Source organism: Rattus norvegicus, chromosome 15, assembly GCF_021556685.1.
Source record: "Rattus norvegicus strain SHRSP/BbbUtx chromosome 15, alternate assembly SHRSP_T2T, whole genome shotgun sequence".
NCBI classification, from domain to species: Eukaryota; Metazoa; Chordata; class Mammalia; order Rodentia; family Muridae; genus Rattus; species Rattus norvegicus.
In genome coordinates this window covers 50,397,204-50,423,167 of record NC_141548.1, presented here as the reverse complement: position 1 = coordinate 50,423,167, position 25,964 = coordinate 50,397,204, and the positions used below count along the sequence as shown (strand labels likewise).

Sequence of the window (25,964 nt, the reverse complement as noted above, 5' to 3'; positions counted from 1 at the left end):
AATCATTAAAATCATTTTATTAATACTTAAAAAAAAAGGCCAGTAGTCTGGTTTTGCCCTCAGTCTCTGGGTATGTGTAGTCTCTGGTTTTTGGTTCTCCAAGCAGTCTTGGGTATGGGTTCCTTCTTGTGGAGTGGGCCTCAAGTCAAATCAGACATTGGTTGGTCATTCCCACAAGTTCTGTGTCACCATTGCCCCAGCACACTTTTCAGGCAGGACAGATTGTAGGTCAAAGGTTTTATAGATGCCACTCCACATCTTGTTTTATCCTCCTAGGGTCCTGGCTCTAACAGTGGAGTCACCATGGTCTTTGTATGCAGGGCACCCCATCCTCAACCCTGGAGAACATCTGACAGTTGTTGAGAGAGAGAGAGAGAGAGAGAGAGAGAGATAGAGAGAGAGAGAGAGAGAGAGAGAGGCAGAGCCCTGTGCATCAAAAGGATGGACCTGACTCAGGCTTCCCAGGGCCTCAGGGACATTAGCCATGGGCAGCTAGTGTCATGAGTCCATTGCTATTGTGCACACATATGCATAGGTTGGATAGAGACAAGATGGACCTTGATAAAGACAAGTTTATCTTATTTATACTGCAGACATGAGCAGACTCGTCCTGTGTGTCATGAGAGCCCTGAAACTCTCTCCATTCATGAATGTCCTTTCCTACTGAGATTCTTCAAGGTTTTACCAAGGGGCTTTCCCCTTCCTTATCCTTGGCTTGGAAAATCCTTTACAAATGGTTTCCTCACCACGGCCAGTCAGGAGTCCATCCTCTCCCTGTAGATCACCCTGTAAAACACATAAATGGGGCCTAATGGCCAGACTAATGAGGAACTAAAGCCAGAGTTCACCAATCCCCAAGATAGATCAGCCGCAGATGCATTCAATCCTCAATGCTTTAAACCTCGGGTGCATTTGTTTCAAATAAGAAAGTATTTAGAACATAGAATGAGAGTCTCCAATGTATTGCGTCAGTCAGGTGGATTCTGCAAAGCTGTGTTAATGTCTGTTTCACCTTTGAAGGAATAATAAGCCATTTTACAAAGATTCCAGGAAGAGATACTACATACATCAAAAGTCTAAAATATGTGCTCAAATGAAGAATTTGGAGGAATCAGGAAGGAACAGATAACATCGAAGGGGCATGTAAGGCTACCTGCAATTCAGCAAGCATCTTGTCTGGTTCTTAAAAGAAGACAAAGGTCTGAAGAGAAAATACTGGTAGATCAAAGTTGGCGTTGTAGCAGCAAGAACTTTCTAGAAGTTAGACCTGTAGTTATGTGCTGCTTAAAAACAGATCCTATGAGCATGGTAGTCACACAAAACTCCTCTGCATAAAGATGTTCCCAGACGTCCTTTTTTGTGCTAGGACTCTCTGAAGCACAATGAAATTGCCCAATGTATTGCACTAAAAGCAGCTCTGTTATTAGGTGACATAAGAGAACATTGAAAAATGGTGAGAATCAGGGGCATGGTAAGCCAGGGCCTCCTTCAAGAGAGCCACCAGGGCTGGACAGCTACTAGGAGAAACACTACCACAGCACAAGCAGCAGATGAACTCTTTTCTCTGAGATCTAATTCTAGAAGCTCAAGATAGTGAAATAGGCTAAAACTTTCATGCACTCTTAGAAACATTTAGGCTTTTGTAAGTTTATAAATGCAAAAGTTCTAAGTGAATAATTAAAAGCCATGGTAATAGGTCTAGTTTACTTCCAATATTTTGCATGTCTTTATCTTCCACCCTGTTTTGGGTCACATTTTCTTCAGCTCTACCAACATTAGTACATCTTCTATCTCCATCCCCTTCTCCCAGTTCCCTTTCACACAGAATGTTTTTAATCTGTGCTTTGGTGGCAGGGTTTTGGAGCACACAGAGAAGTTTTATGTCTGGCTACCCTTCACATGTCTACATTGGTACCTTGGCTAGTCTAGTCTGGTTCCTCATGTTTCTCCTCTCCTCTCCTCTCCTCTCCTCTCCTCTCCTCTCCTCTCCTCTCCTCTCCTCTCCTCTCCTCTCCTCTCCTCTCCTCTCCTCTCCTCCCTTCTCCTCTCTTCTCTTCTCTTCTTTTCTCCTGTCGTGTCCTGTGGTGTCCTGTTGTGTCCTATCGTGTCCTGTCCTGTCCTGTCCTGTCCTTCCCTCTCCCCTTCTCTCTTCAAGTGATGTTCCCAGATATCCTGGTTTGAGTAAGGACTCTGATGTACAATGAAATTGCCCAATGTGTGTCACCTAAAGCATCTCTGTTATTAGGTGATGTATGAGAACATTGAAGAATGCAAAGAACGAAGGGCCTCCCTTAAGAGGGCCATCGGGGTTGGGCAAGTCATCAGGGCTGGACAGCTACTGAAAGAAACACTACTGAAGGGCAAAAAGGAAAAAATAAAATAAAATAAAATAATGAACACTAGATGGACTTAAATCAGTATATGAAGTTCTATTTAAAGTCTGATTTTTAAAAAGTGGCTTGTTCCTGAAATGGTGAACCGCCAGAAAAAGCTAGAAGCCCGTCTCAGTCTTCAGACTAGAGTAAATTTCCTAAATAAAACTATAGACGTATACAGAAATGGTATGGGAGGACATTTATGCAATCTTTGCATGTAAAATGTTCTTCTCAATCTTTCCATTAACTATTGTATATTGATGTGTGTCAGTGTGTGTAAGTGCTGGCACACATATGCCATAGCACATGTGTGGACCAGACGATGAACTTGGGCGTTAATTTCAACCTTCTGCTTAGTTTGAGATGAGGTCTCTTTTACAGTTTCTGCTGCCTACATAAGACTGGCTTGCCTGAGCACCTCCAGATTTTCCCCATCCGCAGCTTACATCTCACCTTAGGAGAGCTAGGGTTCTAGATGAGCTCCCTGTGGTTTTTCACTTGTGTATAGACTCTAGGACTTGGACCTCAGGTACCAATGATTGGGTGTCAATTGTCTCACTCAATGAGCCATCTTTTCAGTTAAAACTTTCTTTTTTAAAGCATTTTTCCCCTCAGGTAGGGTCTTCTTGTGTAGCCAAGAATGGACTGGAATCTATGATCTTCCTTCCCGAGTTTTTTTTCCTTTGTGTACACATTGATTTTATTGTAACAAAGCAACTTGTACACGGCAACATTTAAAATGAGCATCTTTTTCCTTCCAGTGAAAACCGAAAAAGAAAAAAAAAGAGGAAAAAAAAGGAAAAGAAAAAAATTAAAGATAAAAGTTACAACAGAGAATGCCAACTTCAAATAAAACCCTACAGCTTCTGCTGATTCTCCCACTGAGTGGCAGGGCTCAAGTCTTCATCAGGAGAGAGTTTTATTTTAAGTGTCACCTTAAACGGCAAGGATGTCTGTTAAACGTCACAATGAAACGTGCCAAAGGAGAAGCCATGTTGTCAGATGCCCACTACCCACCCAACACCTCAATCCAACCCTTGCTCACTGTCTATACCCCCCCTTTTTCTTTTTTTCCTTTTTATTAAACAAGAGAAAGTAGATAGATACATGTTGGTAAATGCTAACTGTCTATATTCACATAGAGACACAGTGTAATCTCTGAGCCCAATATACAGAGAAAAGAAAAAGCTAGAACTCTATGCACTACTACACAGGGGCCTAGTACCCTCCAGCCTCCAGCAGAGCCAAGGGAACTGGAGGGCTTTCCTTTCTCCCCACAGAGCATGGTGGTGGTGTTGAATCCACAGTTTGAGACAAGGATAAAAATGAATTTAGAACAGAAACGTGAAGATTCTTTTCCTGTTGTATTTTGCTCAAGGTATTTTCCCCCAAATTAGTTGAGAACCATGATGTTGAGACTTCAAAAACAGGGCGACTGAGCACAGAGGGACTGGGAGGAAAGGACTGCAACTCACTCCCAGGGACTGGGGAAATTTAAAAAAATAAAAATAAAATGAAAAAGAAGGTTGGATCCATCGGTCTTCTGTGCTAGTCATCCTCCCCTTCATCCTCCTCTCCCTCCTCCCCTTCATCCTCATCGTCATCTTCTTCACCTTCATCCTCATCTTCTTCTTCATCAATATCTTCCAACCCTTCCTCCTCTTCATCATCATCATCGTCATCCTCTGCCTCTCCTTCTTCATCATCCATCATCAGAACAGTCAGTAAACCAGGGAAAGGAGCTCTCTGGCTCTTCACGCTGCCTCTTCCTGCTGGCCTTATTCTGCATTTGACTTGAGCGTTTTGTCAAATCCTTTCCAGATTTCCATTTGACTTCGGTGGACTTTGAAGATGGGTCACCACTCTCATTCAGATGAAATTCTTTGGAGAGAACTTTATTTTCAAAGTAAGGATTTTCATCAAAATAAAAATCTATTCTGTAACCTGATTTAATGTCTTCAAATTCTGTTACTTCAACTCTGGTCAAATAATGCAGGGCCTCCTCGTCTTCCTCCCCAAGCAGTGCAGACACTTGTGGATGGCTGACAAATGTTGTTACCCAAAAATTTGGGATTTTGGCGATCAATTCTGACCTCTTCTGAAGAAAAAATGGTTGGCGGAGTTTGTTATATTTTTGTTCTACTTTCAAAATTTCCTCACTGGCTTGTTCATTAAGTCTGTCTATTTCATTTTGTACTTCATCAATATGTTCAATTGCTTCTTGCTATTCTTTTTCTCCCTTCGGCAGGCTGGAGAGGCTGACTTGTCCTCCATCTTTGGGGCAGCAACGGGTCTGGGTTTCTCGGGCTGAGGCAGGATCGCAGATTGCCGCTTAGGGGCCATGGTGCGAGGGAGGTGGCCAGGAGATGGAGGCCAGAGCCCTGATGTTCACAGCAGGAGGAAACTCGCAGGAACTCCCTTCCCGAGTTTTAAAATTACAGATGTGTGCCAAGAATGTCTCCTCTGAAAACCAAATCTGAAATGAAAATTACATATATTTAATTAAAAGATTTCTATGTAAAAAAACCTCAGTTGACATAAAGGTAATTTGTACGTCAAAAGGGGAAATATTAAGAATACCACACAAACACTTGTTGCTAGTTTAGGCAAGGGAAAGTGGACATCCGTGTCTTGACTTGTAGGTGTGAACTGACACTGTTTTTAGATGTGTACCTGGCAATGTAGCTCATGAACTTTGAAACTTTCAGGATCTGACAAAGAAGCTCCAATTATAGGCATGGTTTTCCTCTTTCCCTTCATGTGTACATTCATACATACATACTTACTTATGTATTTAAATATTAATTATTTATAGAGTGTGTGTCTATATAGTGATATGTGTGCGCGTGCATGTGTGTGTAGTGATGTGCATGTGTCATGGTGCACGAAAAGAGATCAGAGGACAATGTATGAGAGGCAATTCTTACCTTTTATCACAAGTGCTCTGGGGATCTAACTCAGCAGGTCATCAGGATCAGCAGCAAATACCCTACCCATCTTGCCAGCCAAGGACATGACTTTCTAAAAAACACAACAACAAAATGGTCTTTAGAGCGATATGTTAATGTTAGCTGTAAGAACTTCTGCCCCAGTACATTTATGATGATTTGAAACTGGAAGCGAGGTTGGCGTCTAAGAAAGGTGATATTGAAATCAGTCTTGACCCAACCATGGAATGCAGTGGTGTTTAGGGCCCAATGCTGAGGAAGGAAGTCTGATGTTGTCATGGATACCTGACTGAAGCTGTTGGTATAACTGTCCTCTATTTATTGTGTTCCAGTTATTATTTTGACATGGAGTCTCCCTATATAACACAGACAGGCCTGTAACTTGTGATCCTCCTGCCTCAGTCTGTTGAGCACTAGCATGTACCACCACACCGAGCCTCATTTGTTGTTTAGTAATAAGTTTGGAGGAGAAGTGAGATTTGAATGGTTAAAGAACCAAAGCAGAATGGGGCTTCAGGGGTCCTTGGTACCTTAGCTCATCTGATGTAACCCTTCATTGAGGAGCAGTCTCTCACATGGAGCAGACAAGGTTAATAAAACTCGTTGGCACAATCTCTCTCTCTCTCTCTCTCTCTCTCTCTCTCTCTCTCTCTCTCTCTCTCTCTGGGTCTGGGCTCTGTGAGGGAAAGGCCTGTGGGCAGGAGGGCTACCTGGAGGTTGTAAGGTAGCACTCCTGGCAATGTCCAGTCATCTGACTTCCCTTCTCTTTCAGGCCTGGGGCTGTTCAAGACACTCTTCTGTGAACTCATTCAAATACCATCTGTCCCACCCTCCAGTTTACAGTAAATACACATTCTGGTACAGTCTGGAAACTGGCCAATGACCCCAGGTCAAGTAGTGAAAAGTAGCAGAACTTTCTTAATGTACTATCCCCACCCCCCACTCCACATCACAAACACAGACGTACACACATACTTGTACACTTTTATGCATCTTATAGAGAACCTAAGAACTACTAATGCCTGCTTTCTTCTCTTTGCCCTCCGGGCCTGTCTTCCTTTCCCTCCTCCCTTTGTTCTCCCCTCTCTATCTCTCTCTCCCCTCTTCCCTTTCTTTTCTTTTGTTCCTTGCCATTCACTTACAGGGAGGCCAACACAGTTTGGTGAATACAAAATTAAGAAATTGAATGTTAAGTACAGGGCCTTGAAAGACATCAGGCAGGTCAAGGACCTGAGGTTAGCTTTGCAAGCTGCATGACAAACCTGCCTTCTACACTGGCTGTGGCTTTTGTCATGTGCATGAATTTCCTTTCGGTTTTTCTAACCTATACGGGAATTCTAAATTATATTACATATTGTTTTCCATATGCTAAATTTGATATAAATAATATTCTCATTCTTTTTGGATACAGGGACTCACTATGTAACTCTAGCTGTCCTGGAACTCACTATGTAGATGAGGCTGGCTGTGAACTCAGAGATCTGACGACCTCTGCCTCCAAGTGCTGAGATTAAACAGATGTGCTACCACTCCCGGCTCTCCATTAAGTTTTTAAGCAACTTGTTTTCCCCATTCAGGGGAAAATTTTATTCAGGACGTTTATTCTTATGGATATATTTAGCTACTCTAGTTTTTCAAATTGCCATATAGGATCCCACTATGTGACTACCATAATTTACCTATTCTCTTGGTTCCATTTCCAATAAGAACAGTCCTTTGTAAGACGAGAAAGCAGACTAACCAGATCCACAGATGCATACTCATTCCCACTGTGGAGCAGTGAAGACAGCCTCATATTGTTGTAAGACTAGAATAAAATTGGGTCAGTCAAACTCAAGTGTTAAAAAAAAGTTCCAGAAACATACCAGCTGTGATGAACTCAAAAACCTAGTCCCAAAGGCTCAGGTAAAGCACTTGCCTTGAAGAAACTGGAGCCTGATCCTCAGAGCCCACCTAGAACCAACAAGCATGGTGGCGCATACTTGTATTGTAAATGCTTTCATGTTGGGATAGCAAGATGTGGGAGGCTGGGGCAGGAGGGTCAAGAGTTTGAGGTTAGCCTGGGACATATGGAGTTTCAGGCCAACCTAGGCTACATGACTCAATTTCAGGAAAGGATGAAGAGGATAATTTGGGTTTTCTCAAGCATATGATACACTCTAGTAGGAATTTAAAATAGAGGCACAGGAAGAGACAGAGGGTGTTTACTGACGTGCTGTTTGTGGTAATAAGAAATTGTAACCATATATTACATGTCTCTGTGCTAGGCTGTTTAACGCCTGTCTCCTCCACTGGACTGTGGGTTCCATGACAGAAAGCCTGCTTGTTTATCTCAGTCTTATGCTATTTCCGGGGTCTAGGATATCAAAACAAGTAGGACAAACAAAAGGAAATTGAAAAATTAATCCATCCTAGCTACTACTCAAGTAAAATCCTTTATACCCATAGACTGGAATACTAGACAGCACACAAAGGACACATACAATTACATAAATACAATTTAAAATTCTGACAGCAACTATACCTATATCCCGAGTGGTTGGTCTTGTGGGTGGAGAAGGACTTGGAATTATGGTAGTTTATTCTGTGAATAAATGTCTACTTCTTAAAAGGTGATTGCATTTATGTATGTCCTGCTCAATTAAACCTATTTTTAGTATAAAAGGAAGCCAGGAGAATGAATATTTATAGACATATTTCTTGAGAATAAAACAAATCATAATTTTCCCATCATGTTTTTTCCTATAAAGTTTTCTAGATTTTTTCCCAGTGTTTTGTCTATCACATTTTTGCAATAATAAAAAAAAGTTCAGTTTGAAGAGATTATTAAAAATTTCAAACATTCTCAAAAAACTAGCGCAAGATCACCTTAACCATTTCCACTCTGTCTCCTGCCGCTTAGTTCACAGAACTGTGCTTGCATGGGGTGCCAACTTTCACTGCAAAATTATACAAGGCCCAGTGTTTAGAAGTATAGAAAAAAGATCTCAAGATTCATTAGCCAATATTGCCTCCCCACATCCCACCTGCAGTCAAATGTTCCATTTTATTGCCTACCAACCAGCACACTCCGAAGATCCAACCTAGGATCGTATGATATTCACTGAGCGGACCTACTCTCTGGCTATGGCTCCCCTCAGATAACAATAGGGTTTATCCTTTGACCCTTTTATTGGCGTCAGATTTCAGGGATTTGGGAGCAGAAATCCTCACAGAGATTCCCTCCAGCCTGCCTCTGCAGAACAGGCATTTCTAAGGGCTGGTGATCACTGTCTACCATTGGTCTCTTCTTCTTTCTCTCCACACCATCATGGGCTCAAAAGGTAACACCGTGGATTGCTCATAAAATACCTAGAGGAAGGGCTTGCACCAGGATTCTCCAAGATGAAGGAACTCAAACTGTGGGCATTTCCTGTGGCTTTCTCAGGTAATGGCTGCCAGTAATGCGCCCCGTTTTGTGTGGAGACATGGCAATGAAAGAAACCCCAGGAGCAGGCAAGGATTTCTTCTCCAATCTAGTCTGATCATAGGTGAATATCAGTATTGTTCCTGGCCATTATTTGTAGAGGCAGGAATTATGCAGAATTAGAGGGTAGCCTTGTATCTTTTCAAAGGCTTAATCTCAGGCCCAATTGACCCTCTGAGGTGCAGTTCAGTCTAGGGCCAGATGCTGTGTAGATTTGAGACATCTGTAACTTTGGCAGTAGCAAGGGTGGTGGTGGGGCACTGTGAGTATGACCAAAGACTTAGGACAGGAATACAGTGCTGAAAGATGGAGATACTCATTCAAGGCTTGAACATCCCATGAGTAAGAAGCATGTTTCCTTCTAGATGCTATAGATGGGTAGTTGCAGGGGGGCTAACACATCACCTGGGGACATACAAAGAACAAGCCCAATTTTTACCACTCTGTGCCTTCAATTAGCCATGGTGTGAGGAATTAGCTTGATGTCCTTTAAGACAATGTCACAGGGTTGATCATTCACAGTAATCAAAGCTCATTTAAGAAATAAACCTTACCTTCTATTTTCCCTTTCTAGGCTATTTTTGCCCCCAGCTTGGCAGTGGGTGTGTTCTACCAACCAGTCCCTCCCTGCTTATCCAGACGCACCTGCCACATCTTGCTGCACACATGTGCCTCTGGCCTGAGAGCGGAATCCACCCTCTCCCTAATCAAGCACCAAGGATGAGCGAGTGTGTGGGAGATAATTGTGGCTGGCCTCTCACTAGAGGAACCTCTACCTCCTGTTATTCACTCTGGTGTGTGAACATTTGATGGTCAGGCCAGCAGCTCTCTCATGTATTCAAAAAGGGCCATTTTAAAAACTGTGATAGGCTGTTCTGGGTACTGTCAGCCAGAATTAAGCTCAAAGATAAAACCTCTGAACTGAGCTGTCTTCTGGCTCCTTTACTGCCCAGAGCCTTAGGGTGTATCTGGCTCCTGGTTCCAGCAGCTGAATGTCCCACCTGTCTCCAGGCAAGGTCTCACTGGATCCATGCAGCTAGACTGAGTCACCACATTAGCATGGGTGACTCTTGTGCTCATACATCCAAGTTGTGCACAACAAAGACAGAGCTGGGCCTCAGGAAGGGAACTACTCACCAAATGAACACTCTTGTTCAGCACACACCACAGAAGCCTCCTTCAGCCTGTAGCTACCTAGTTATTTTTTAAAATAAATTTTATTTCATTTAATTTGTACGGGTGTTTGCCTACATGTATGTTTGGGTATCATTTGTGTTCCTGTGCCTGGTGCCCACAGAGGCTAGAAGAGGCTGCTGGATTCCCTGGAGCTGGAGTTACAGAGAGTTATGAGTTGCCATGTGGGTTCTGAGAATCAAACCTGGACCCTAGAGGAACAGGTGATGCTTTTAACCACTGACCTGCCTTTTCAGCCCTTCACTTTTTTTAAAGATATCCTTGACATCTTGGGGTTGGAAACACATGTTATTTAAATTTGTCTAAGCTGGATTCCCAAGAAGTAGGAGCCTGGTAGCTGTCACCCTAGCTCAGCTCAGGCTGTACATTTTGAAAGTGCTCAAATACTATTTGACAAATGAGTGAGCCGCTCTTGGGTGTTGCTGAAGATGGTTACTTCCTTCTGGGTATTTTTTGCAAACCTTTTTGGTGACTGCTGATACACCATACAGAGTAACACTGCAGACTTTCTGGATTCAGCGGCCTGCTTTGGTGGGTGCACTGAGAAGACTTCAATTTCCATGGTGTGGTTTGTGCTCCAGATTTATAGTTGAGACTAGAAGGCAAGGCCAGCCATGGGTTTACAGAGAGAACCAAGTCTCTGGAATGTGGTGATGAGGAGGAGGAAGAGAAGGAGGAGGAGGAGGAGGAGAAGAATGTGTTGATGATTCTTTGTAGAGTGGCTGTGAACTTACAATTTTCTTATCTTAGGCTAATATGATATAATTTTTAGTGATAAAATACATGTGGCACAGCTATGACTTTCACATTCTAAATGTATAGTAATGGCACTAAGTACATTCACATTATGATGCAACCACTCCCATCAGTCTGTCCAGAACATTCCATCACATCAATCTAAAACTGTTTACTAAACATCAAGTGCTCATTCCCTCCCTTCTCAGGCCTTGGGAGCGACAACTGTTTCTGTGCTTGTGACTCTGACTCTTCTAGGTACCTCATGTAAGTAGACTCAAAACATTTGTTTACAAAGTGTTATTAATTACCATTATGCATGATTGCACTATGTGGGTATGGTGGATGTGCCAGGGCGAGCGTAGCCTTCCTGTAATGCACATCGAATGTCTTTGGGGCCCCACAGCTTCAGAGCTTCCCCTCCCAGAGGAATCACTAGATTTGAAGTGAGGACTTGAATTCTCACATCACCCTTCAAAGGCGCTGATTGTTCATAATTTCCATAATTTCTATTTGCCTCTGTGACTTAAGTCTTTGAGTTTATGTCAACTCACTCATCTCTTTTTGAGAAAGAATTAGCCTCAAACTAAGATGACCTGTACCTGCTCTGGGTACAACTTTCTTTTCTGGACACTTCACTCATGCAGTATAATAAAAAATGCTTCCCCCCCCTTTTTTAAACAAAATATCATTGATTCAATCATTAAACATCTTTTATTGGTTGTCTAGTGAAGGCAATCAATGTAGTACCTTGGAACTTGACTTCTGGACCCAGACTTCCTAGGTCAGGATCTAAGTTACATCCTTAACCATGTGTAACGTTCCATAGGCTTTTTTACTTCTTAGGGCTTCTGGTTCCTTATCTGGCCCACCTCATTGTGCTATTGTGCAGGTTAAATGATCTGCTGGATTGAAAACATCAAAGGGTTTGGCCCTCCATAAATGGGCTATTTCACTGCACAGATAGGGCATTGGCCTGGGTGCTGGAAATGACAGCCAGCCAGGTTGACCAGCAATAGACCCTTTGTGGTTTGCAGTCTAGTGAAATGGCTAGGCTAGTAAGAAATTACATGACAGCTTGGATTTATGCATAGGCAAGTGTGTAATTAAAAGATACATTTTTGTGCAAAGACCTCGGTCAGTTGCACTCGAGCAAATCTTAGGATTAGAGAATTATATAGTAAAAATGAACAATTGTTAGGTTTCTACGTGTATAGACCTTAGAAAATGTCAGTGAACCAAAAGAATCTTTTCCCCAAGAAGCTAACATTGTTTTGGTGTGGGGCAGGCAGCAGCAAACAATAAACATAGACATTCAAATTAATGATGTATGAATCAAGAAATGCAACTGTGTTGTATGAGAGGCTTTACTTAGTTATTGTGTGTGTGTGTGTGTGTGTGTATGTGTGTGTGCTTGTGTAGTGTATGCATGAGTGGAGTGTTTGTATGTATGTGTTGTGTATGTGGTAATGTTCCTGTAGTGTATGCATGGGTGGACTGTGTGTATGTTTGTGTAGTATAAGCATGAGTGGAATGTGCATGCGTTTGTGTAGTGTATGCATGAGTGTGCTATGTGTGTGCATGTTTATATAGTGTATGCATGGGTGTACTGTGTATGTATGTTTGTGTAGCATATGCATGAGTGGATTGTGTGTGTATTGGGTCATATGCCCAGGTATGTGTATATGGAGGTCAGAGGTTGATGTTAGATCTCCTCTTTTATCACTATATTCTCCTTTCCCTTCTTTTTCTTCCTCTTTCTTCTTCTTCCTCTTCTCCTCCTCCTCTTCCTCCTCCTCCTCCTCCTCCTTCTTTTCTTCTCCTCCTCCTCCTCTTCCTCCTTCTCCTCCTCCTTCTTCTCCTTCTCCTCCTCTTCCTCCTCTCCCTCCTCCTCCTCCTCCTCCCCCCCTCTTCTTATTTTCCTTCTTCTTTTTCTTCTTTTTGAGATAGTCTCTGGCTTATCCTGAAGCTTGCTGATTGGTTAGGCTGGCCATCAAACTCTTGTGATCCTCCTGTTTCTGCTCCCAGTTGGTTATAGACACACTTTTGACATGAGTTTGGGGGATCTAAAGGCAGGTTCCCATGCTTTCAGGGTGATCACTTTACTCAGTTCTGGTGTTATGTTGAACTCATGCCAATTTGATTCTTGATAGATGGGGTGAGTGTTTTGTGTGAATAGATTTGAGACTGGGGGATGATTCCAGGGTGTTTGTTTGAGCTACTAGAAGCAAGCCTTGGAGGTTAGAATGGCTTTCTAGGGGAGGCAACTTCTGTACTGGAAGTGGAAGGGGGATCTGTATCCACCTAGCTGAAGAGAGGCAGGAGAAGGGTCCTAGGGCTGGACACCCCACAAAAAACAACAGCAGCCCTGTATGGAGTCCCACCTATTCAGAAGTTCTTCGCCCTGCGTATCACGCTCCTTATGTTTGGATTGAAGTGGAATATCATATATATTTAAAACATATTTATTATGCTTTTAAACAGATGTGTGTATGCACATGACTATGCATGTGGATGTGTGTGCCTGTGCATGTGGAGGCCAGAAGACAACTCTAGGTATTGCTCCTCAGATGCTATCCACCTTCTTTGAGGCAGCATCTCTTTTGAGCCTGGAGTTCACTGATTATGTTAGACTGGCTAGCCAGAGAGCACAAGGAGTTTCTCTTGGCTCAGCCTCCCTACCACTGGGATTCTTAGCACGCACCACTATATGCCTGACATTTTTTATATAGTTTCTGGGGATCAAACCCTGGATTTTATCAAAGCCCTTTACTAAGCAAGCTATTTTTTTAGTCTGTATATCTTATTTTTTTTTTGAAGATTTAAAGACTCTTAACATCCCAAGAAGCATCATGTCCTCTAAGAGGCGTGTGAGTCTTAAATCCGTGACGCTTTCCAATAGTTGACCATGAAGACCAGACTAGAAGAGGGTGTCATCCCTTGGAGCTAGAGTATGGGTGTGGGGAATTGAGTCACCACAACACCCCCCCCCCCGTCCCCGAGATAGAGTCTCACTATAATCCAGGCTGGCCTGGAGCTCTTTGAATTTATTCCATGTGGGCCTTAACCTCAAAATGTTCTTCCTGCCTCAGCCTCAGGAGTGTAAGGATTACAGCTATGCACCACTACCCTCTGTGAGACGGTTACCATAGTTAACCTTTCTTCATCAACCCTGCTTTGTCAGAAGGTGACATGAGTTCCTTTGCCTGATATCTCCTGTGGATTCACAACTGGTCCTCTAGTAGCAGCTGAAAGCTGGGAGACACATGCTATAAATAAATAGATTCTACTGACAGAGGATACCAGTGTGAAAGCCACAGAGACAGTTGTAGGGGCTAACATCCCTGATCACCAGGGGACAGCTCCTCACAAGGACAGCTCTTAGAAGTAGAGGTGTCTCTTTACTAAGTCCTGGTATTGCCTCCAAACCATGTGCTTCTGAGTTTTCTGCCACTCTGTCTTCATTCTCCTAAAGTGTACCCCTTCTATGCTCAGCTGTCTGTCTGGGGCACTGGAAATGGTGTACCTATGCTGTCTGGAATACTGTAACTACTGATTGTCTTATTCAGGTGGAACCTTTGTGTAAACCATCTGGGGGAAGTCAGCCAACATGGCTGCACTCTGATGTGCTGTGTACTTGGCTGGAGTTGGCAATAGGTGACTACTGATTTGTTTAGAGCACATATCTGAGACAGGACTAATGACAGCAATAAAAGAGTCTGATCAGCCTCAGAATTTGTTACAGAAGTGAGGATATTGACCAGGTGGGAGTGGCTCACATTTATAATTTCAGCACCTGGGAGGCTGAAACAGGAGGATCACAGAAAGTTTGAGGCCACAGAGTGAATTCAAGGCTAACTTGTGGCTATAAATGTAGATCTTGATTGAAACAAAACAAAATAAAACCAATACAAAACAAACGAGGAGTGAGCAAGGGAAAGAGTTGGAATCTGTAAAGTTTGGTACCAGCAACCTTGTTTGTACTCCTGGACAAGTTACTTTATTTGGATCACTTTTGCTGGCCTACAAAATGGGATACAGAGAGTAGATGATATGCGAGGTCTCGCACAGGTCCTCAGTTTTGTAACTTCATGTTATCCTAAGAGACGTAGCCTCTTAATTACCTTTTGTAATAGAGACTTTGGAAGAATCAAGTATAACATTTCTGTATTGTCTCTCCATCCTTATTCGGAGCATCTAGACCTGAGTTACAGCATGGTGTTTCTGCTACGAACCATGGATACCTGCAGTACTTTTAGGCTATCATACAGGAATGGAAAACTCTTTACCAAAGATGTTCTCACTGCATTAGGAATATTTCTTGTTGACTCAGTGTGTGTCCAGGGAGTGGTTAGACATACCTGAACCATACCATAGAATGAAAGGTGTCAGGATCAGGGAAGAGACAGTGTCACGTGTCAGGGCTCATCTCTCTACTGAGATGTCAGAGAAGTTCTAGGGAACACGTGCCATGTGTCTAGTGTTGGGACTGGATGTTGACTGCCATTTTGATGGGTAGAGTTGTGTACAGGCTTTTATTTCTAAGATGTCAGGAGATGTAGGGAGATGATGGAGGATAAAAGGGAAGGAATGGCTGGGATTGTGGTGACCTACGTCCTGGCTTTCTCAGGACCCCCAGTGTATACTTTCTGACATGAAGTGATCAATGAGGGCATTTTTTTATTCCCAAGAGTAGCTCCATTTGGGGGTTAAGTTCCAGACTCAGTGTGGCCCCAAGGGATGCTGTTTCAGAGGCCAGAGACACATTTGGCTGATGAGATCTGAGGGGCAGAAAGGGAGAACCAGGAAGTCCATGCTTTTGGATGGTAAAAGCAGGTAAAGTGTGGGGGAAATGGTGCTGGAAGGATGTGGTACCCAGGCTGGTGATCCCAGCTACTTGGGAGGCCAAGACAGGAAAACTTAAGGTCAAGGTTTGTCTGGATAGTGAAGTGAGCTCAAGGACAGCTTAGGTAACATGCAAGACTGTGCCTCAAAATGAAAACTCAGAAGAGGCCTGGGGATTTAGCTTAGTGGTAGAATACTAGCCTTCTAAATGCTAGGCCCTAGGCTCAGTCCTTAGTATTCAAAGGGGAAAAAGTAATGATTGTGGAGAAAGGTGATATATTTAGTCTGAAAACAGAGCTGTAGTGGGTTGTGCACTGACTGAGCCCAACCCTAGGTCAGCATTTTTTTTAAGGGGATAAGGGTAAGAAATACTAATCAGCATTGGATCCCAAGGACTCCTGGATTCTGCCTGTACCTCACTGTTCAGAGCTGACTCATGTCCCTCTACATTCACACCCAGTCAGAACCCAGGAATGTGACTTTGGGGTCTTTGCAGGCATAATCAAGTTCTCATGAGGTCATAGTAGGATAGGATATGCCCTATGTCCAGTGTGCTGATGCACTTACAGGAAGAGCTAAAAAAGCACAGGAAGAAGAGTGCATCGGAGCAATGTGCTTGTGAGTGTAGTATTCACCATGGCCACAGCATTTGGTAAAACTCTCACATTTTGGTTACACAATTCTCCAAACCCAAATGATTTGGCTTCCAGATATGATAAGATATGGTAAGACTCTTGCCTTCCCATCCTGTTGACCCCCTGTCACGGCTGCCGCAGATGTTTATACATCCCCTGACATTTTATTTTAATCCATCACTCACATTATGCCATAGTTAATCATAGCAATGGCCAAACATGGAGAGGGGGAGTTAGTTCCTTTCTCCTGTTTCCTTTCTGTTGTATAACTACCCCAACCTGTAAGCAGAGAGGGGACTGTCTGGTTTCTTAGAGACCTCAAGCCTAGGTGGAGTGTTTTCCTGGGACTGTATAGTCCCTCTCCTTCATGATTCAACTCTTACCAAGCAGAGTTGCTGGGCTGAAGTGTCCTTCTTTTGTTTCTCCTTCCTTACTTGTCTCATTCATGGGCCACCAATCCTCTAAAACACCTAGCCGCTTCCCTTTGGCACTTTTACTCATACAGTTATCAACCCTGTGACTAAAAGGTTCTATTAAGTCACAATGTCTTGTGTTGTACTGTGCTATTGTCCTGGCCAAAGTACCACACTTGACAAAGGCTACTGTTGGCCAGAGGAAAGCATGCTTGACTGTCAAATTCAAAAGAACTTTGAAAATTTTCTCCAACCCAATGGAAAATGGGCCAAGTGTCCCTGTCAGCCTTTGTGAGTCTTTGTTCCACCTTTCAGGTCCTTCTGGTCTGACTGGACAGGTTCCCTAAGTCTTATTCTTCTCTTCTTAAATATGGACACCCTTTGATTTGCCTTTCTCCTTGGATTTTCATCCTGGAGATGTGACTTCTCACCTGCTATTGTCCCACCTCTAATGACAGCACCCTTTCCCCTGTCGCTCTCCACCTCCCAACCTGAGGAGACCACCCTCCCCAGGCCGGGCACTAAGGTTTAACCTACCAACCTCCCTTCCCAAGTCTCTGTCTGTCTCCCCCTGCCCTCCATGCCTCAGACCTGTTCTCTTCAACAGCTCCTCCTGACAAGGCTTCCTCCATTCTTATGCTCTCTAAGGTCACCTTCCTTAAAGGCCTCGTGTTTGTCCACATTCCCTTTTATGTTACACACAAAACAGAAATGTGTTTGAACCTCCTTTTCCCCAACCCAATGCTTATCACAAATGATGTCAACATCTTACCCAGTCCTTTGACCTGACCCAACATGACATATTTCACCTTGAGCACCAGCTCATAGCAACTCATGCACACGCCAACACTCCTCATGCCCAGGGTGAGGATTATAACCCCGTTGGTGCTGTGACAGTTTCAGACACCCACTGGAAGTGTCATGCAGTTCAGATGAATTCCTGAATGGCTGCATGGCTCCCAGCAAGAAAAAGGCTGATCTTAAGTCAGTCAATTACGACAAAAAAAGCAAAGACATTCCTCAGGGAGCTGATGAAAATCCAGCTTTCTTTTTCTCCTGCTTACTCAAAACCATGACCAAAGACACTGGTTTGCGCCCTGATGGGAGATTATATCTCTGCCTTCATTTTATCTCTCTGTCGGTACCCGCATTAGGAAAGAACTCCGAGTAGTAGAGGAATGCCGCTCATACCCTCAAAAGGACATTAGAAAATAGCCTTTAAGGTCTTTACCAACAGAGAGGAGTCTCTTAATCTTGAACACATGAACAAGATCAGGCAGAATACCAAATGCTGGCAGTAGCCTAACTCCAGGATTCATAGAGGATAACTCAAAACAGGGGCGTGACACCCGCCCCTCTCAGGGCTAGCCCACCCAGGGCCTGCTTTAAATGTGCTCAAAGAGGCCACTGAGCAAGAACCCACCTGGCCTACAACTGCTGCTCATCCCTACTCACATGAGAACAAAGGGAGAAAGGTTGCTGTCAAGAAGACAAGACATCGCATCCCAATCCCAAGACTAAAGCTCCGTGAATTTTCTGAGTGACAACCAAGCAACTGAATGGGCCCTTGGAGGTGCAACTTTCAAATGCCCCTCACTCAGTCTGGGGAACACTGGCCATAGCTGGTAAGGTTATTCCTTTTTTATTTCATACAAGAGTGAATTGCTCAGTTTTATCAGAATTTGCTGGATATCTCTCTCTCTCTCTCTCTCTCTCTCTCTCTCTCTCTCTCTCTCTCCCCCTCTCCCTTTCCCTCTCCCCCTCCCCCCCCCTCTCTCTCTCTGTGTGTGTGTGTGTGTGTGTGTGTGTGTTGGGGGGGTCCTTCCTCTATGATGGGGGTGAAAGTCATTCCCAGTTAAGGCTAAACAGACTCTTCAATGACTATGTAACCTTTTGGGTTATCTCTTTCCCTGATCCCAGTTGTCCAACCATTCTCCTGGGACATGGCATTCTGGAAAGGCTCCATGCCTCTCTTATCTTTCCATTACAGAGTCCCTTCAAAGTAACTTACTTCTTTTTTTTTTTTTTTTTTTTTTGGTTCTTTTTTTCGGAGCTGGGGACCGAACCCAGGGCCTTGCGCTTCCTAGGTAAGTGCTCTACCACTGAGCTAAATCCCCAGCCCGAAGTAACTTACTTCTTACTACTTTGAATCAGACCTTACTGGTCCCAGGACATCTTCACTGCTCTTTATTCTCCATTCCTCCTCTGGTCTCGGATCCTGCCTACCACACAGTCACTACCCGTCAAACCTCTATACTGATTAAATTGTAGGACCCCTTTGGGTTGCTTGTCTGTTTTGTTGTTGTTGTTCCTGTTGTTTTGTATGCAAGGCTCAATACCTTCTTACCCCTCAGGGAGTACCCCTTACTGGCCTCAAGGAGTTTAAACCTGTAATTTTCCGAGGCCTTAAAACCTATGTTTTAGGACTTATCAACTCTTCCCAGCACTCCTGTTCTGGCATTCTGGAAGCCAGATAGCTCTTGTCACCTAGTCTAATGCTTGCCTGATTAACCCAGCTGTAAATTTCATTTCCCCTGGTCATCCTCCATCCTTACAGCCATCTGTCCCACACCTCCCTTCCACCGTCCTTGCCCAGGCCTGGATTTCATAGATATTTTACTATCCCTCTTCCCTGTCTTTGTCAAGACCTTCCTGAATTCACTTGGACAGACTCTGACCTCCAAATGTCCACATAGAAAACCTTGGCAGTCCATCCCATCTCTTTGATCTTTAAGTTCTCCTCATGATTTGCTAAGCTTCAACCTCCTCCCTGCACACTTCAACATGTAGACAACCTTCATCTCTGCAGACCCTCTTCTGGCCTGTCTTCACAGTGCATCTCCATCTTCCTTAATTTCTTAGCTGATACTCAGGGATACCCAGGTAGTCTTCTCCCAGGTAACCTACCTTGGCCTGTTGTAACCTCCTCCTCCAATGGCACATCTCAAAGCTGCGAGACTATAATTCAGGACATACTCCATCCATCATAAAACAAAAAACAAAACAAACGGAAACAACAACAAAACTGAATGGGAATCTTCTCTCCTCTCTGAGACTAGTGGGTTACTTTTTTATATGGATTTCCAACTTTGGGGTCTTAGCCAAACCAATTTATCAAACTACTTGTAGTACTCTCTCAGAAACTCTGAACCTCTCCACAACCTATTCAACCTACTTTCTCCAAACTTAAAGAGACCCTTCTGACTTCTTCTGCAGCCCTGCCAACCTTTTGTTCTGTTTGTACACTTAGCCTTAGGTCTCTTATGTCAATTTTATGGAGAAACACCCCCAAATATTAGCCCACCTGACTAAACAGTTAAACTTAGTTTCATAGGATTGGCACTTTTGCTTAAAGACACTCAGAAACTCTCGCCTTAATGATCCAAGCTCTCAGAGTCACCCTCTAACTCATTGTACTGTACTGTACTGTGGAGACAGGCCAGAAGAGGGTCTGCAGAGATGAAGGTTGTCTAACAAGTTGAAGTGTGCAGGGAAGAGTTTGAGGCTTAACAGATCATGAGGAGAACTTTCAGGTCAAAGAGATGAGAGGTATTATGCAATCCTTGGGGAAGGACTGTCAGGGTTGTCTGAGTGGACATCTGGAGGTCAGGGTCTGTCCGAGTGAATGCAGGAAGGTCTTGATAAAGACGGGAAGAAGGATAGTTCGCCACTGTCTCTGCCTACAGCAATCTCCTTGGGATCATAAGTCGCTGATCTGTTTTGTTTCCTTTTCAAGTTCTGTAGATGTAGACACTCCTTTTTATCTCTCCACTGCTACCAGTCACCTTTCAAAGGTATGGAACTCTTAATCCAGCCATCCTCCTTCCTGCATAGTCTTCCTAAAGGAGACTTCATCCTCCTGAGGACTCCCACACTTGCACGGCTCCCTTGACTCTTTGCTCCCCACTTTTAGTCACCAGTAAGATGCTCTTATTGTTGGGGCCTCTAACTGGGTCATTGACGGGTCCACTTTTTAAGAATTTATTTTTATTATTTGTAATTGTGTGTAGCTGTGTGTGCGTGTGTGTGTGTGTGTGTGTGTGTGTGTGTGTGTGTGTGTGTGTGTGTGTGTGAATAGAGGTGCCTGTGGCCTGTGGAGGCTTAAGGCATTAGATCCCCTACAGGTGGTGTTTCAGGGGGCTTGTAGCCTGGGGTCTGGGAACTGAACTCTGGGCCAGCAATGTGCTCTTAGCCATTGAGCCATTGATCCATCGAGCCATTGTCTCTCCTGCCCCATGGGAGGAGCCCTTTTAAAGAATCCTATCAAGCTGAAGGTTGTGACTCTGTCACAAAGAAGTTCAATCTTTCCCTTCCCCCTCCTCCCACCTCATGACAAGCAGAACTCATTGCTCTTCTCTGCCACTCACATTAGCATGAAACCAAAGGCTAACTAACATCTACCTCAATTCCAAAGATGCACTCCATGTCCTAATTCTCATGCCACAATTTGAAAAGAGAGAGAAGCTGTCTGCACTCCCTCCCCCACGTCCCCCCCCCACCCCAAGAACTCCTATCATTATTGACGTTTTTCAAGCTGCCTGGATGCCTCTGACTGCCGCAGTCCTCTACTGCACAAGTCAGATAGCCAAAGGCAACTCTTGAAGCTGACACCCTTATTAGACAGGTAACACTGGCCTCCGCCCCGCATTCTTCCAGCCCTCTGGAGTCTGCTCATCCAGAGTCTGCCTTCTTTGTTTGTTCACTCTCTGGTCTTTCCAGCCCTTGTCCCCTCTCAACATATCCACTTCCTGTGTGTGCATGTATGGTGGTGGTGGGTGGGTGGGAAGTGGGTGCAACCATCCTCAAAGATTCTTAGGAATCCCATCACCCTCTTTTCTGTTCAAGTATGGGACCTCCTTTCCACCCTACAAGATGTGGGATATTCGCTTCTGCTCACCTTACTGGAAGCCTACCTCTACCTTCCCCACCTTGTCACAGACCTTCCACACCACGCCCCCTTCCTCACTCACCAAGCCCAGGGACATTTCCTGGGACAGAACTAGCAGATGGACTTCCCCCACATGCTGCCCTCCCAGTGTCTGCTCTGCTGGTAGATGCTCTTTCAGGATAGGCGGAGGCTTTCCCCACGGGGTCTGAGAGGACACAGAGGCTGCTCACACCTTTCCAGTTTCAAATCACCCCTTGCTTTGGTCTGCTTTCATCGACACTGTCTGACAATCAGCCCAGTTTTTTATTTTTAAGGTAATTCAATGCTTGACTACTTAACTCCCTTAGGCATCAAATACTGTTTTCTCATTCCCTGTAGACCTCAGTCCTCAGGGAAGGTGGGTCAAGGCTTTTCTCAAACAACACTTAGCTTGTGGTTGAAGTCAAACTGTCTTGGCCAGCTCTTCTACTGTTCTTTCTTTCTTTTTTTCAGGTTCTCTCCAGTAAAGCCCGTTGACCTCAGCCTCTTAGGATTCAAGCACAGCTGGCCCATTGCTACCTTCTCCTTAGCACCCCATTCCCATTTCTGGATGTATGGACTACTTTAGATCTAACCAGCCACATTCTGCCAGCATTTGGCTCACAAACACCTCCCTAAAATCATACTCATCCTGAGTCTTCTGGGAAGGGATCTTCCCAGGTAATTGTGACTACTCAATTCAACAGCAACAAAAGGTAAAGGGCATCTCTCACTGGCTGCACTACTCTGAGTTCAGAAGGGCTCGAGATCCTAACTTGAAAACTCAATCCTTCTGGTGACCCTCCTATTTATGCTCCTTCTCTCCCAGGTCTGACCTCTCACCTCATACCCTGCGGAGCCTGCAGCCACCCTGACTTTACCAGCCACCTCTGAACACCCCAACTGAACAAGTTTCAGGACTCAAGAGTCCACGGGATCAACTTCTTTTCACCCCACACTACTGCTGGCCACTCCGGAAGCACCATGACACACCTTTGGGTCCTCTGTTTTGTCCTTTTCCCTTCCTCCTTGTCCTATCCCGAGAGCTGGATGCCCCTTATAAACCTCACTCACCACATCCTACGGGATGCCAACTCTTCCCTGTTTCCCAACTGCTGGGTCTGCTTGTCCACCCAAACCCAACGGTCCCTGGCAGTCCCAGCCCCACTGTCCACTTGGACAGACACACCCATGAAGCTTCACCTTACCTACTCAGTCAAGGCCTTCCCTGGCTCTTTTCCCATTAGCGACCTTGAAAGACGCCTCCGTCTCTTCCACCCACTGATTGCCTCCTATCCCTTCCACAATCCTGAGAGAAGGGCGATCACTTTTCTTCAACTCGTCAGCTCAACAGGCATATTTCGGATCATCACCCGGATAACCTCTGTGATATATCCTGAGAAGGACCGTTTCTTCGAATCTGCCCAGCGCCCTCTCTGGGGACCACTCTTTACTGAGACCGTCCTCAGGTCACAGGCCCCACTCTGCATATCCCGCTTCTTCAAGGTCTCAGCTTATGCCACTTTTGTAGGCAACCTCTCTGCTTCTCTCTGCAACTACACCCTTCGTATTTCACCTTCTACCAGCCATGAAAACCTAGATCTTTCCATCACCCATCCATTCAAACAGGCAATGAAAAGGCCCAATGCCAAATGGAAAAACCCACTCCGTTTCTCCGGGCCCCCCTCCCTAATCTTCTCAAAGCCCTCTTACCATCCCTGCCCAGCAGACAAATACTGCCACACCTCCCCGGCCACTCCCTGGATGCGCTGTCCTCACGCCCCCTCTAGCACCTGCTATAACCTTACCTTATTTGAATCAGATAACTTAACCCATCCTGTCACCATGTCAGTGGACTCTACCCATTTCAAGGCCAAACTCCAGGGGCGCAGAGACCCTTATCCTCTCTCCCATTATCAGCCTATCCCGGGAGCTGCCCTGTCTGGACAGTATTCAGTCTGGGAGAATGAGATCACTATCCAAGAAAACTGGGGAGTCACCTCCAACATTTTCTCACATCTGCTCAGCTTCTCGTACATCTTCTGTCTCAACTCTTCAGGAGTTTTCTTCCTCTGCGGAACATCGACTTATGTCTGCCTCCCAGCCAATTGGTCCGGTGTCTGTACCCTTGTCTTCCAATACCCGGATATTGAACTCCTCCCCAATAACCAAACGGTGCCTGTCCCCCTTTTTGCTTCAGTTCTTTCCTCGGCCTCAGTTCTTCGTCCAAAGAGGTCTCCACACCTCCTCCCCTTCCTTGCAGGCCTGGGCATCTCTTCTGCCCTTGGTACGGGTATAGCTGGCTTGGCCTCCTCAACTCTATATTTCCAACGGCTTTCTAAGGCTCTCTCAGAAACCCTGGAAGAAATAGCTGCCTCTATTACTACCCTCCAGAACCAAATAGACTCGCTTGCGGGCGTTGTTCTCCAAAACCGCAGAGCTCTGGACCTCATCACCGCCGAAAAGGGGGGCACCTGTCTCTTCCTCCAGGAAGAGTGCTGCTTCTATGTAAACCAGTCTGGAATAGTCCGGGATGCGGCAAGGAAACTCCGAGAACGAGCATCTGAACTCAGCCAGCATTCTGACTCTTGGGGACAGTGGCCTGACCCTGGACGCTGGCTGCCCTGGCTGACTCCCTTTCTGGGACCTCTTCTCTTCATCTTCTTCCTACTGACATTTGGGTCTTGTCTTCTGAATTGTCTAACCCGTTTTGTGTCGCAGAGACTTGGCTCCTTTGTCCAGGACACTGCCAAAATGCAGGTGGACAGCATCCTCCAAAATTTCCAATATAAAAAACTGCCTCAAGACTCCCAAGATGAGGACACTATTCCTATGTAACAGGAAGAAGTTGTGAGAGCACCAGCTATACCCTTCCTTCTACCCAGTCAACCAAATCCATATCAGGAGTGTCAGCCGTGGCCACATGTTTGTATCAGTTTTGATCCCAGAAACTATAGTAATTTGGCTTCCAGGACTAAAGTTACTTATTTTTCTAGATCTGAGCTCCTTCTGCCTTATCAGTAGCCCCCCACCCCAGACATAGCCTCTAGAGATGTTTCTCTATCACCTGACATTCTTTAATCCATCATTCATCATTACTACTTAACTACTCTTAGCATTGGCCAAGTGGAGGCCAAAGAAGGAACGTTTTCAGTGTCCTGGCTGTAAGTGGAGAATGAACTCTCTTATATAGAGATCTCTGCTCCTCAGGCCTGTTCTGCCACGGAGTGGCTTGCTCCTTTGTCTGTCTTGTTTTCTGACCTCACATGAAGTACATTGAGGGGGTAGGGAGCTTCCAGAAGCTGGAAGGGGGTCAACAAAGATCCTCTATGACAGTTTTCAGGGAGAGAAAGTAAGACCCCACTCTCCCCTCAACCTTAAACTTTACCCCTCAGAAGATATAATAAACATGTTTCAAGCTGTTAGCCTAGCAGAACTTTGGTATAGCAGGCTCAAGACACCCGAATCAGCTCTGAGCCTTAGGTACAGTAGGATATTCAGGTGGAGCTCTCTGGGAGCACATGAACCAGGTTTGGAGAGTACTGGCTGAGATAAGATGTATAACTGAGTTGGACTTGGTAATTGGGATGGGCAAGAGGACCACAGGGAAGGGAGGAAAGGAGAGGAAGGAGAGGCCGAGGGATGAAAGAGTGGAAGGTGAGAGAGGAGTTCAGAGGTAGGAGTTCATGCTGGGGATGTTACCAGAGTTGTTAGGAGCAGAGCTGGGGCCCTGGCAGCCCTAACAAGCTAACAACAGGCCAATTATTGTCACAATTAATAGTGAAAAGCAGAAAAAACACATTATTCAATGTGGCTACCTTGGGAAGAGGAACAAAGAGGTCTGTGAAGCCCCTCTCTCCCCAAGTCCATGCTCTGGATCCTGACATGAGGTTTGGGTTTAAAGAGAAAACAAGAGGCAGGCATAAGGAAGCAGATCTGTCCAAGGCACAGCCCCTCCTCCCATCATTGTCCCAGTCTGGTCTCTTCTTTGGCAAGGTGGTCAGAGTTGTGTGAAATCTCTTCCTAAGAGGTACATTCCTCCTAACCAGCCCCAGCTTTTTCCTTCAAGGAGCACAGCATTTAGGAATCTTTTCAACAGCCTAAAGGCAAAATGGAGAGGTATAAGTGCCCCTTTAGAGCAGGAGGCAGGTAAGGCCTGGGAAGGGGGTTAGGGGGGAGGGCCTGACTTGGCATTGAAGTCATTGGTGAACCTTCTGAGATTGAGGACCTACAGAAAACTGCAGCAGTTAAAAATGACTGTGCAGAAGTTTAAAAAGTGTGCCTTAAGGACTGAGGCAGATGAAGTGACTCAAGGTCTTCAGGACAGTGCAGGGGAGGGGGATTGGCAACTTTAAAGGGTGAAGCTGGAAGAGAGATTTTATTAGGTAAAGGAAGCACCTGCATGCTTGTGGAAATGGGCTGGGAAACGGAAAGATTACGGAGGTTG

At 44.9% G+C, this 25,964-nt stretch overlaps 1 protein-coding gene and 1 pseudogene across 2 annotated transcripts; one reads left to right on the top strand and one right to left on the bottom strand.

The window, feature by feature from the left end:
- Positions 1-3,061: 3,061 nt before the first annotated feature.
- Set-ps13 (Set nuclear proto-oncogene, pseudogene 13) lies at positions 3,062-4,813 on the bottom strand (annotated as a pseudogene). Its single transcript, XR_015638903.1, has one exon. The product of XR_015638903.1 is annotated as a Set nuclear proto-oncogene, pseudogene 13 (transcript).
- A 17,688-nt stretch (positions 4,814-22,501) lies between these two features.
- Positions 22,502-24,371, top strand: Synb (syncytin b). Its single transcript, NM_001024239.2, has one exon. The coding sequence runs from the start codon at positions 22,502-22,504 to the stop codon at positions 24,353-24,355; it is 1,854 nt and encodes a 617-aa protein (NP_001019410.2). The 3' UTR covers positions 24,356-24,371.
- Positions 24,372-25,964: the final 1,593 nt, after the last annotated feature.

Bases quoted from the DNA above. Each gene is read 5' to 3' on its own strand.
- Synb (NM_001024239.2), top strand. From the start codon at position 22,502: ATGACACACCTTTGGGTCCTCTGTTTTGTCCTTTTCCCTTCCTCCTTG.